The sequence below is a fragment of the Salvelinus sp. IW2-2015 genome, unplaced genomic scaffold (genome assembly GCF_002910315.2).
Source record: "Salvelinus sp. IW2-2015 unplaced genomic scaffold, ASM291031v2 Un_scaffold1357, whole genome shotgun sequence".
Taxonomy (NCBI): domain Eukaryota; kingdom Metazoa; phylum Chordata; class Actinopteri; order Salmoniformes; family Salmonidae; genus Salvelinus; species Salvelinus sp. IW2-2015.
In genome coordinates, this window is record NW_019942858.1 from 225,301 (window position 1) to 238,012 (window position 12,712).

The 12,712-nt window shown below is 41.6% G+C and overlaps 1 protein-coding gene across 1 annotated transcript in view; it reads right to left on the reverse strand.

Moving 5' to 3' along the window:
- Window positions 1-940: 940 nt before the first annotated feature.
- Window positions 941-12,712, reverse strand: part of LOC112070550 (mitogen-activated protein kinase kinase kinase 5) — a 28,053-nt gene continuing 16,281 nt past the window's right edge. Inside the window, exons 16-28 of the mRNA XM_024137971.2 lie at window positions 8,960-9,096; window positions 7,281-7,386; window positions 6,964-7,121; window positions 6,476-6,668; window positions 5,919-6,090; window positions 5,393-5,564; window positions 4,652-4,837; window positions 4,115-4,220; window positions 3,644-3,887; window positions 3,222-3,334; window positions 2,410-2,507; window positions 2,011-2,087; window positions 941-1,698 (exon numbers count right to left, since the gene is read on the reverse strand). Of these exons, the coding sequence (XP_023993739.1) occupies window positions 1,584-1,698; window positions 2,011-2,087; window positions 2,410-2,507; window positions 3,222-3,334; window positions 3,644-3,887; window positions 4,115-4,220; window positions 4,652-4,837; window positions 5,393-5,564; window positions 5,919-6,090; window positions 6,476-6,668; window positions 6,964-7,121; window positions 7,281-7,386; window positions 8,960-9,096 (1,877 nt within the window). The 3' untranslated portion in view covers window positions 941-1,583. The remainder of the gene's footprint in view (window positions 1,699-2,010; window positions 2,088-2,409; window positions 2,508-3,221; window positions 3,335-3,643; window positions 3,888-4,114; window positions 4,221-4,651; window positions 4,838-5,392; window positions 5,565-5,918; window positions 6,091-6,475; window positions 6,669-6,963; window positions 7,122-7,280; window positions 7,387-8,959; window positions 9,097-12,712) is intronic.

Here is a 12,712-nt window from a genome sequence, read left to right on the forward strand (position 1 = left end):
GTTGATGTGCCTTTGAGCAAGGCACTTAACCCTCATTGCTCCTGTAAGTTGTCTCTGGGTAAGTGCGTCTGCTTTATGACTAAAAATGTACAAATGTAAATCTGAGAGGATTAGACAGGTGTAAGCAATATGGGAAAAATTCAACCAAGTAAGGTGGATCTCTCACCATGTCACCACACATTGGTATTATGGTAGCTCAGTCACTTACTCTGTCACTGTCTAAATCTGTCAAATACTTGCTTCCTCTGTCCTTGGGAGAATCTCAATTGCATTTCCTTGATTTGTCGCATCCTCATCGCCTTCACTCCCCTCTTTAATCCAATGGATTTTGAGGTGGCGAGAGGACGTGAGGATGCAATTGAGATTCTCCCCTCTTTTCCTCACCTCCCTTTCAAAGCACATTGTGGGAGAGGAGTGAAGGATCCTCCCCTCGGGCCCCAATGCACTTTCAAAGAGAGGCAAGGGGTGAAGGAAACAAGGACAGAGGAAGCAAGCATTTGATGGCTGGTTTTCAGACTCAGCCACACAAAATGCTTGATAAGGTTACTGATTATATAGATTTAATTATTGATCATCAATTTTCTTGACAGGACCCATTGTATTTTATAAACTATTAAAACATAGAAGCGGTTTATCTTTTCCATTCTTCAGAAATGTTTAGCATGGCTATAAATTCTAGAGAAGTTGACAAGCACAAACAGACCTGGCTACTAGGCATGACAAAGAAACATGCAGTGTCCATGTTTCATGTGACATTTTGAATGACATGTAGATGTTTTATTGTTGCTTGGTGTCATTATGCCTACCTAGACTTTTATTCCTGTAACTACCCATGTGAAACTGAAAGAAAATCATATTTAAACATATGACATTTTGAACATGAACATTGGCCCCTTTCTTTATCAAAAGACCCATATACACATCTGACAGACACCACCAGTATGCACACCACTATTCCCGCTTATTTTAATGACCAGTCACCAGTGCACATTCTCGGAAAAGTGTATATTTACCATCAATAACATACCTTTTCTTCAAGCTTTAGGCCCTTCTAAGATCTCAGAAATGGTGTACATTAAAGAGGTACAATAGAAAGTAGTTATTTTGTTTTATACTACACACCAAACTAACAAAAGAATATAAAGTATCCATGGAGTGTCTGTTGAGGTAAAAATATGACAGCTGTTGGCCCTAAATATTCCCCTTTCCCCTGCATATGCATTTCAAATATCAGAGAATTGTCAATGGTTTAGAACGCCATTTCAGCCAATCAGATTGCAGATTGCAGATTTCTCAAAGCCGTTTTTATAAGTATCGGTATTCACAATAAGAAATGACAGAAAAACATATCCTTTACTGTTCATCCATCTTTCTGTAACCATTTCAGTTTCAATATAACAACTTTGGGGAAATACTAAGGTAGGTCCACTTTTAATGACATGATTATCTTGTTCTCAGAAAACCGCACATGCGCACACACACACACAGTCATTCCTGCATCTTAACTATGAGATAAATTCACAGACTCAGTAAATCTGTACCATGTTGTGCTTATAGGACCAGCCTATTCATGGAACATGTGACTACCCATCCGAGAATGTGTTCTCGCTCTCTTCAGAGTGTGTGCTGAGCTGAGATTTGAGCTGTGACTTCCTCCGTGTCGTGATGGCCGCCCAGATACGACACAGCATCCCTCCTCTGTGGAGAAACAGTTACAGTAAACAAACAACCATTACGGTACAGACCCTTTGTGTGTGTGTGTGTGTGTGTGTCCGTGTGTGTGTGTGTGTGTCACATCCATACACCCTCACACTGCACAGATCCCTAGTCACATCCACCTGTATCCACATTGACACATCTCAGCGATTCACAGTACTTTCACAGTCCTCTGAATAACAACATAACAACTATCCAAACAGAAAACAGTGGGGTTTTCCTCATTAGCACAGATCAGTTGTTCCCTGTTTCTGCTTTAAGGATGTGTGAACATGATTGGAGGAGGCGGGTCACCTTATGGCACAGTACATCAAGTCATCCCTGCAGGCCATGGTGAGGAGACAGTCCAAGGTGAACTCGTGAGAGAGTAACTAGAAACAAAAGCACAGCATGGATTCCACTTACACAACATCAGTGAGAACAAGCCTCTAGCCTCACGCAAACACAGACTGAAACTGAGCTACATCATAAAGAGAATTTTGTCATCATGGATTCTTCCTCTTTTTTCAGATTTTTCGTGGTATAGACTTTTGTGACTTGTCATATTWTTATAATGTGAATAAGGCTCACTCTTTTTTCACCAGTTAGATGGTTTATTCCATGCATGTAGTTACCCATCAATCAATAGTCACACCATATTATGGTAACCAATCCAACATCATTAAATCACAAGGTATTTTTGAAGTTCCTTACCTTGCCTATGGTGTCCTGATCTACTGGGATAGCCTTCAGCCAGCAAACCAAGGACTTGACTTCTGGGTTCGAACTCATCTGCAGGGACAACTCTGTATCTACAGGAGGATGAGAAGACAAGTCGGCATGATCTGGTCACCAGTTTCCACCATCATGGTACTAGGCTGAACATTATGAGTATTTCAAATGAAGATTTTCAGTAATGGTTAAGGTGTTAGACTGACAGTCACAGGGACTGAGGTTGAGTCCCTGTCGGGGCTATTCGCGACAGTATACGTTAAAAATGGGGAAAGGATGTAATTAGGGTCTAATAAACAAACAGTCCAACATTTTCCTATGCCAGTTTCTAATCATTATTATGACACATCTGGTTTGATGTCTCGAATCTCAGCAGCAATGAGCTATACTCCTTAAACTCAAACCAGTAGAGCAGAAATCCAATGCCTGGGGGTGAGGTATGGAGAGAGATCTAGAAACACAGGGTGTGAATCACAAGGCCTACCACGTGTCTCATTGGCATTACATCTCTCCATTTTAGGAATATTACAGTAGGCAGGCTATAACTTGTGGGGCTTCAACCTCCAGTATCTACATGTATACAAAAACACACAGGATGTAACGGCTGATATTCATTACTTGTTGGGCAAGGAGTGTTTGGCCTTGCTACATACTAAGGTGTGGCAGAGTGACACAAAATTTGGCTCAGTAAGGTACCTCACCCAAACCTACAATCTTTACACACTAGCCTTAAATGTGCTGACATTAGCAATAGTCAGACTGCTTTGGGACAGAGTAGGAGCTGAAAACATTACCTGTGGGTTCTGATGGGTTCCTGGTAGTGTTGATCTGATCCTGTCTACTCTGGACAGAGTTCCTCAGTAGCTCCTGGTATTCCCTCTCTTTCTCACTCAGTTGGCTCAGCAGTCTAAAACACACTTAGTCATTATGGACCAGGCCTGAAGAAACAGTACATTTCACTATTTACACACATCACTTCACTGTCCATTTTGTAACTGGTTGCAATGTAATCCTTGGTGGAGTGCTGGCATTGTTCACTGAATCTGTAGGAATGACCTTATTTTCTTTACATTTTAAAGGCCATTATACTAAAGGTGAAAAAAAAGGAAACTCCACGTGAAAAGGTGGATTAAAGAATAAAAATGACAATACAAATGCATTTTTTGTCATGCCAAAAAGCTATGTAATATAAACAACTAAGTAAATGGTACTGAACCTGCGCGTCTCTAGCCGTAGATCTCTCAGTTCCTGACTGAGGGGACAGTTAGTGTTGTACCGGTGGCCATTGGGTAAGCAGGGGCTTTCTGAAACCTCCTCTATGGTCTTTGTGTCAGCTGGCGCCACCACCTGGTCATCTGAGAAGACTGCAGGCAAAAGCTCTGCTAGCTCACTGGGCTGCTGCTCTCTTTCTGGGCTACTCTCCTCCGTCTCAAAGGAAGACTGCAGCTGGAGCTTGAGCTCTGAAAGTCATCGAGAGGTGTGTGTGTGTGTGTGTGTGTGTGTGTGTGTGTGTGTAGAGGGGGCGGGGGTTGGAAGATGGTGAGGTCTTTGAATGGCAGGGTTGGACTCAATTCCAAATCCCAGAGTCATATCATGAAATTGAACTGTAGTTCTATGAGGAATTTCTATGTCCAATACAACTGATAGAAGTTGAGATGGAATTAGGCCTGACTCTGCTGGTTCTTACCTGGTAACAGCACAGTGATGGCGTCCTGTACGGCCTGCCTCAGTAGGTTATCCAGAGCAAACATCCAGTGAGGTTTCACCTGCTGCTGCCTCAACACCTTTTTCACCTGCACACACACACACATACGAGGGAGTGAGAAGAATGGGTTAGCACAATCCTACTGGGTGTGACGCAGATCCTGAGGTCGAGTGGTAAAACTCCTGCCTATTGACACATATACGACTCCCCCTGTTTAATCCCATGTGCACCCTTGCCTTGTGATTACTAACTATCTAATACTTGAGGAACCATGTGTGTGAAATATATGGCCAATCAATGACAGTACGCAATCTTTTACGTGCCAGGGAGAAATAGAAACCGGCAGGGCTACTGCCCTCGAGGACTGGCTTTGCAACTCCTGGGTAATGTTCATTATGTACCAAATGAAAAAGAACAGAGAGGGACTACCCGGGCTAGTCCAATAAGATGTTTCAAGATGTTTATAATGTTTTCCGTTGCATACCCTAATGAACACATCCGTGACCTCCAGTGACCTACCGCATCCTGGAAGCTGAAGAGCACAGCTCGCAGGTTTTTGACGGGTACTGCAGTAGCAAGCAGTGTGGAGCGCAAGTTCACCAGGCTGTTGGTCAGGTGCCTTCTGTCTGGAGAGCGGATGTTCTCCCGCAGGCAGCCAATCAGCTCAGAGATGTGCTCTGAGGTCACGGACCCAACGTCTGTTTGCTTAGAGGCAAGGAGAGAGGAAACGCGATAAAGTAATTATAGGCAAAGAAACCTACAAATGTCAAATGTAGACAAACACTCATTCTTTCACACCTAACATGTACAGCAGACTCCTGATAAGGGTATACTCCGTTTAAGTGCCTTGTGGTCCTGTGTAGCTCAGTTGGTAGAGCATGGTGCTTGTAACGCCAGGGTAGTGGGTTCACTTTCCTGGGACCATCCATACGTAAAATGTATGCACGCATGACTAAGTCTGCTAAGTGACATATTATTATATTATTTCACCATACATTGTCTTTAATTGCTCTGGATATATGCATGCTCCGATCGGTTAGGTGCATGCCCTCATAACAATCCTAAGCCATTGCATTTATCAGGAGTTGACTGTATCTCAATTAGGGATAGACCCTTCTCTGGGCCCATATTCAAAAATTGTCAAAGAGTAGAAGTACTGATCTAAGATCAGGTCCATCCTGTCTCATTCATTATGATCTAAAAGGCAAAACAGATCCTAAATCAGCACTCCTACTCTGACACTCTTGATACGCTCTCTACCTGAGGTAGTGTGTTCTGGATGTTGTGCACCACGTCGGTGATGTACTCAGTGAGGATCCTGTGCAGTGTGGCCCTCCTCTCGCTGTCCTTCCTCAGTAGGAACAGGCCCAGGTTCTCCCCTGACGTGGCTGGACTAGCCATCATGTCCACAGTACAGGGCTCCTCTGACACCCTGGCCACCACAAGGGGGAGACAGATATACACCAATGTCACATAGATAAAACATTCTGCCATACAAATATGGTCTTTGGCAATATATAGCATGGGCTCCATCTCAATTGCTTGAAAATCTGACCTCTCCTCTACTCCCCCCTCTATCTGCAGTGATTGGAAAATAAGACATGGTGGAAGCTCATCGAAGAGCAGCTGGATTTTTCAGACAATTTAGGAAAAGCCATGGTCTATCTTGAGGTTATCTATTGCATTATATTGCATTTACAGTAAGGCAATGATCTACAATGAAGTTGCTTCACAAATCTGATGTAATCGAATGGGGAACCAGAGGGTATAGGATGTTATGACCTACAGCAGGAAGCCTCTGGTGCTGGGTGGGCTCTTTGTAATGTCCTTTCCTCTGAGGGGGGAGATGGTCCTCCGGAGGTCCCAGGAGCACGACAGGTCCATCCTGTCAGTGTCCCTGTCTGTATCTGTCACACGTATAGACACTGGGACAGACATACTCCGCTGGTAGATGTCACCTACAGGACACAAAGCAGGGCAGAGTCATTAATTACCCCAATAATGGTGATGGAATGGCGATGAGCATAGCGTTTCTGAATTAGGAAGACTATAGACAGACAAGGGCAATAATAATTAATATTTCAGACAATTATGAAAATAATGAGTGTGGTGATTGAAATTAGGATCCCTTTTGTATTTTATATGTATTTTTTAAAAGAACACAGACAGACAGACAGGCTAAGAAAGGGATTGCGTTCCCATCGTCGGGGGGTATGTGGTCCGGAGTAGGCAGTGCAACCACAAGACCAGACTCTGGCACTGATGATGACTATAAAAATGATGGTGATAAATATGATTATTAAAATAACGCTATCTATGATTACGATGATGAAGAAGACTCACCAGCATCCGTAGGCAGTGTGTCAGGCTCTGGCTTGGCCTTCCTCCGAGAGGTGGACTTGAGGAAGGAATCCTTGAGCAGCTCAGAGGCCGTGGCCCTGTTGTCTGGGTCCGGTGTGAAGCAGCTCATGATGCAGCCTTTGGCCTCAGCTGACATACACTCCGGCACCTCCGGGTGGATCTTGAACATCCCAACCTAGAGGGAGACGGAAACAGAGTACGTACACTTCAAGGTATGCGTTCATTAGGGCACGCAACGTAAAACGTTTTGCAATGGAAACTGACAGTTTCTTATTGGACAAGTTCAGGTAGTCCCTCCCTGTTTCAGTATATCTTCAGTTTGATGCTTTATGAACACAACCCTGGTTTCAGCTGGTAAAATTCTTTACAGTCCAGTATTTACCTAGTATTCACAAGTACTAACAAAGAACAGGCTACAATGTAATAACATACTAATTATCAAACCTTTTGGTTTCTAAGAGAAAGATTACCTTGAACATGGCTGCCTGTGGGCTGCCCAGCTCGTGGAAGGGTGGTTTCCCCGTGGCCATCTCTATGATGGTACAGCCCAAGGACCAGATGTCTGCAGGCTTCCCATAACCCCGCGGGCCCTGGTCGATGATCTCTGGAGCCATGTACTGCAGGGTCCCTAAAACACCACAGAGACGTTTAGACAGCTGCCTACACAAATATGTAGGCAACACATGTAAATAATATTCAAACCAACAAAGTCAAATATAATGTCCATATGCAAAAAGCATGGCCACATACCCAATCACATAAAAGCATCAAACATATACACACACACCTGTAAAGGTCTCTGTGCAGGGGTTGATTCCCGCCAGTCGTTTCGAGGTGCCAAAGTCAGAGATCTTGAGAACACCACTGTAGGTGTTAATCAACACGTTGTCACCCTGTGAGGAAATGTGTCATGGAAAATTGCAAGATTATGTTATAATGCTTGTATTGCATTATAATGGTTGTTTTATTCGACAGAATAGAGTATTGTGTGTGTGTTCTACTGAGGATGGGCCTCTATGAGATAGCACTGACAGAGGAGATTTACGATGTCTTTGGGTGATAAAACCTAAAGAGCATTCCAGAGAACATGAGCTAATGGTTCTGTTCTATGCCGTACCAGGGAGAGACGGTTCCCTTTTGGAGTAAGAGGTCCAAAGCACATTGCCGAAAAAAAAGCACAATCTTTGCACAAATGTACCCTACCATAAACATCAATGTCTTTCTTAAAATCAATACACAGAAGTATATATTTTTTAAACCTGCATATTTAGTTAAAAGAAATTCATGTTAGCAGGCAATATTAAGTAGGGAAATTGTGTCACTTCTCTTGCGTTCAGTGCAAGCAGAGTCAGGGTATATGCAACAGTTTGGGCCGCCTGGCTCATTGCGAACTGTACACTAATTTGCCCGAATTTTACATAATTATGACATAACATTGAAGGTTGTGCAATGTAACAGCAATATTTAGACTTAGGGTTGCCACCCATTCAATAAAATATGTAACGGTTCCGTATTTTACTGAAAGAATAAACGTTTTGTTTTCGAAATGATAGTTTCCACATTTGACCATATTAATGACCAAAGGCTTGTATTTCTGTGTTTATTATATTATAATTAAGTCTATGATTTGATATAGCAGTCTGAGCCGTGGTAGGCAGCAGCAGGCTCGTAAGCATTCATTCAAAAGGGACACTATTGCGTTTGCCAGCAGCTCTTAGCAATGCTTGAAGCACAGCGCTGTTTATGACTTCATGCCTATCAACTCCCGAGATTAGGCTGGCAATACTAAAGTGCCTATAAGAACATCCAATAGTCAAAGGTATATGAAATACAAATGGTATAGAGAGAAGTAGTCGGCGCGTCATAATTCCTATAATAACTACAACCTAAAACCACCAGCTTTCATATGTTCTCATGTTCTGAGCAAGGAACTTAAACGTTAGCTTTTTTACATGGCACATATTGCACTTTTTCTTCTCCAACACTGTGTTTTTGCATTATTTAAACCAAATTGAACATGTTTCATTATTTGTTTGAGACTAAATAGATTTTGTATTATATTAAGTTATATTAAGTTAAAATAAAAGTGTTCATTGTTAATTCAGTATTGTTGTAATTGTCATTATTACAAATATATATATATATTTTTTTTAAATTACTATTATTTTTGTTTTTGTTTAATCGTCCGATTGATCGGTATCGGCTTTGAAAAATCAATACCTCTATTCCACTGGATACACTTTCCCCATAAAACATGGTAACACATTAGTAGTTGAGTAAGCAACATACACCAGGTTCATGCTCAGTAGCGCACAAATTAGCAAAACGTTTTGAAATGGAAATAATAAAAGGAGCGTTTCTTAAGTCCAGGAAGTCCCTTCCTGTTTCTCTCCAACACAACCAGCTCTGACTGTGTGAATTAAATTTATTTAGCAGCAACAAACGGTATCCTTGCGGACACCTCACCTTGATGTCTCTGTGGACTATCTGGTGGTCATGGAGATACTTAAGCCCTTCAAGGATCTGCTTGGTGTAGAAAATGACGGTGGCCTCGTTGTCTTTCAGGGGTCCCCATTTGGAACGCAGGAGAGAGGACAAGCTTCCTACATGGGAGAGATGACATTGGAATGGGTTACAGTTAGATACGCAAGGGATTCAATTTAGGATTCGCAACACCTCTGGGCCTCGTTCCCCAGTTGCGATGCAACTTAAGCGTTACGATGACGTACCAGACGCATCGTTATTTACGAGCCAACTCGTAAGTGTTTCCCAGACAACCACGTAAAGAGAACGTTCGCTTAGTGCGTTGTTATACCACGTGTCGACACTGATAGGATCAAAAGAAAAGCAGCGCTGCTTTCAGGTCAGATTTCTCCACTCAAATCTTAACATTAAAACGATTCCACAATACTGACCAAGGATCAGCGCCTAGAGATATTACCACCGACGGCTGCAACAGCTAATTATGCTTACCCAACAATAATGCACTACATCACAGATTGGGCACATTATTGACCACGTTGTCACACATCATGAAACACTTTTAAGCAACAAAAAAAAGAAAATAGCCTAGTCGAAAAATAGAACTCAATTGATGGAAATAGCCCATGTAGGCTATGCATCTTTTAATGCGGTCATCTCGGTTTTCATTCCATGCATCATTTTATTCTTCACTTGTTGTATTTATAGTAAACTTAGTTCTGAAGATAACAGTCATCACAGTCAGACAGAAAAAAATCTAGATGTTTATGCTGTGTTTAGCAAAGATCTTCTGTGAATAAAGTGATGCGAAAGGGGGGGGAAAAGCACCTAATGATGCACTTTGGCTGTACTACGAGTGGTCTGGATCACTAGATGTGCCACGTTACTAACGAAGGAACTGGGAAACACCTCGGCTACTAAAGATACATGGTAAGAAGGTTCTAACGATGATCTTAACGCTACGAAGGCTCTGGGAAAAAAGGCCCAGAATATTCACAATGATAAAATGTCGGAAGCTGAAATAAAACAAGTATTTTCACTTTCTTTAACACTGGTACATCAGAGACTTGATTGCATTGTGAAATCAATTTTTCCTCTATCGCTGGGATACTGGAAACACCCACACATCCTGTGTGATATCCTGCCTGTAGCTATTGCACAGAGTTACACACACATGTAGACACACACAAAAGACCTCCAGACTTCCTGGAAACTAAAATACGATCATTTTGTAATATTCCAGTGGGTTTCACTAAGCCTTCACAACAGTATGTAGCTGAAAGTGTAGGGATTTGTACCATCCTTTTTACAGTGCATTCAGAAAGTATTCAGACCCCTTGACTTTTTCCACATTTTGTTAAGTTACAGCCTTATTCTAAATGGATTACATTTTCCCCCCACATCAATCTACACACAATACCCCATATTGACAAAGCGAAAACAGGGTAAGACATGTTTGCAAATGTATAAAAAAAAATACATTATTGCCATTAGTATTCAGACCCTTTGCTATGAGACTCGAAATTGAACTCAGGTGCATCTTATTTCCATTAATCATCCTTGAGATGTTTCTACAACTTGATTGGAGTCCACCTGTGGTAGATTCAATTGATTGGACATGATTTGGAAAGGCACAAACCTGTCTAAATAATGTCCCACAGTTGACAGTGCATCGGAAACCAAGCCATGAGGTCAAAGGAATTGTCCGTAGAGCTCTGAGACAGAATTGTGTCGAGGCACAGATCTGGGGAAAGGTACTAACAAAATATCTGCAGCATTGAAAGTCCAAGAATACAGTGCCCTCCATCATTCTTAAATGGAAGAAGTTTGGAACGACCAAGACTCCTCCCAGAGCTGGCCGCCCGACCAAACTGAGCAATGGGGTAGAAGGGCATTGGTCAGGGAGGTGACCAAGAACCCAATGGTCACTGACAGAGTTCCAGAGTTCGTCTGTGGAGATGGGACAACCATCTCTGCAGCACTCTACCATAAAGGCCTGATTGGTGGAGTGGCCAGACGGAAGCCACTCCTCAGTAAAAGGCACATGACAGCCTGCTTGGAGTTTGCCAAAAGGCACCTAAAGCACTCTCAGACCATGAGAAACAAGATTATCTGGTCTGATGAAACCAAGATTGAACTCTTTGGCCTGAATACCAAGCGTCACGTCTGGAAAAAACCTGCCACCATCCCTACTGTAACAATTGCTTAACACTCTGGGCTACTGTATGTTTAAGCTTAAACTCTATTGGATCAGTTAGGTTCGCTACTGGAGCAGTAGGGAGAAATAAACTGCACAACTGAATAATTTAGGATAAGAATGCCTGCTTGTATTTTGTAAATAAAAATACTTACAAAAAATGATTCACCTTGAGTAAATATTGATATGTGAAATTTGTAAAAAGAGCTCAATATGAATGAAATACATCAATGGTACTACAGACTTAGATATTGGGCATATATCCGGCCTATAGTTTACTAGGGTGCACCCAACTCTATCTTTATCTGAGAATCTCTCAGATGTCAATGTTCAAAATTCAATAGCAATACAATAAACATGAATCCACAGAAAACACAAACCAATTCACAAATACTGACATAACCCAATATGAGATGGAATCAAATATGAGTAACTGTGCCTATCAATAAACACTAAGTTTTTTAAGTGTAGCATGTGCTTATAACAATCCCACTACAATGTATGATGCAATGTACGATGCAATGACGTCTTGCAAAAAAAATGCTACCACACCATAGTATGGCAGTGCAAATTCAGTGTTCTCCAAGGAAAATAAATCTTCGCATGCAAATCTTCTTATTTATGTCCTGGATTCGGGCGGCTCGCCATCCTTGGTGGAACTGAATCAATAATCATAAAACCTGACATATAACCATTAATATAGTGTTTAGCTTTAATCTCTTACAGGACTAAGAAAATAAAACTTAGTCAAAATACTTTATACTTTTAACTACAGCACCAGGCTCACGTGGACTGAACAATAAACTAGCCCGGGTAAATGAAAAGTACACGTGCTTACACCTACACGTAATTTATTATAAAGTAATCTAAAACATAAGTGTACCAAAATGGATTATGATACTAGTTAATCACATTTGATAAAAGTATGAAAACGAAAATAGTTCGCCATGCATGATTAGCATGCTCACTAACGTTTGCTATTTCAATTAACGATAGCTGAGCGAGCCTAAATGTTAACGGCTTGTGCGTATGCACTTAGGTTGGAGTCATTAAAACTCGTTTTTCAACCACTCCACAAATGTCTTTATAACAAACTATAGTTTTGGCAAGTCGGTTAGGACATCTACTTTGCGCATGACAAGTAATTTTTCCAACAATTGTTTACAGACAAATTATTTCACTTATAATCACTGTATCACAATTCCAGTGGGTCAGAAGTTTACATACACTAAGTTGACTGTGCCTTTAAACAGCTTGGAAAATTCCAGAAAAATGATGTCATGGCTTTAGAAGCTTCTGATAGGCTAATTGACATCATTTGAGTCAATTGGAGGTGCACCTGTAGATGTATTTCAAGGCCTACTTCAAACTCAGTGCCTCTTTGCTTGACATCATGGGAAAATCAAACGAAATCAGCCAAGACCTCAGAGAAAAAAATTGTAGACCTCCACAAGTCTGGTTCATCCTTGGGAGCAATTTCCAAACGCCTGAAGGTATCACGTTCATCTGTACAAACAATAGCACGCAACTATAAACACCAT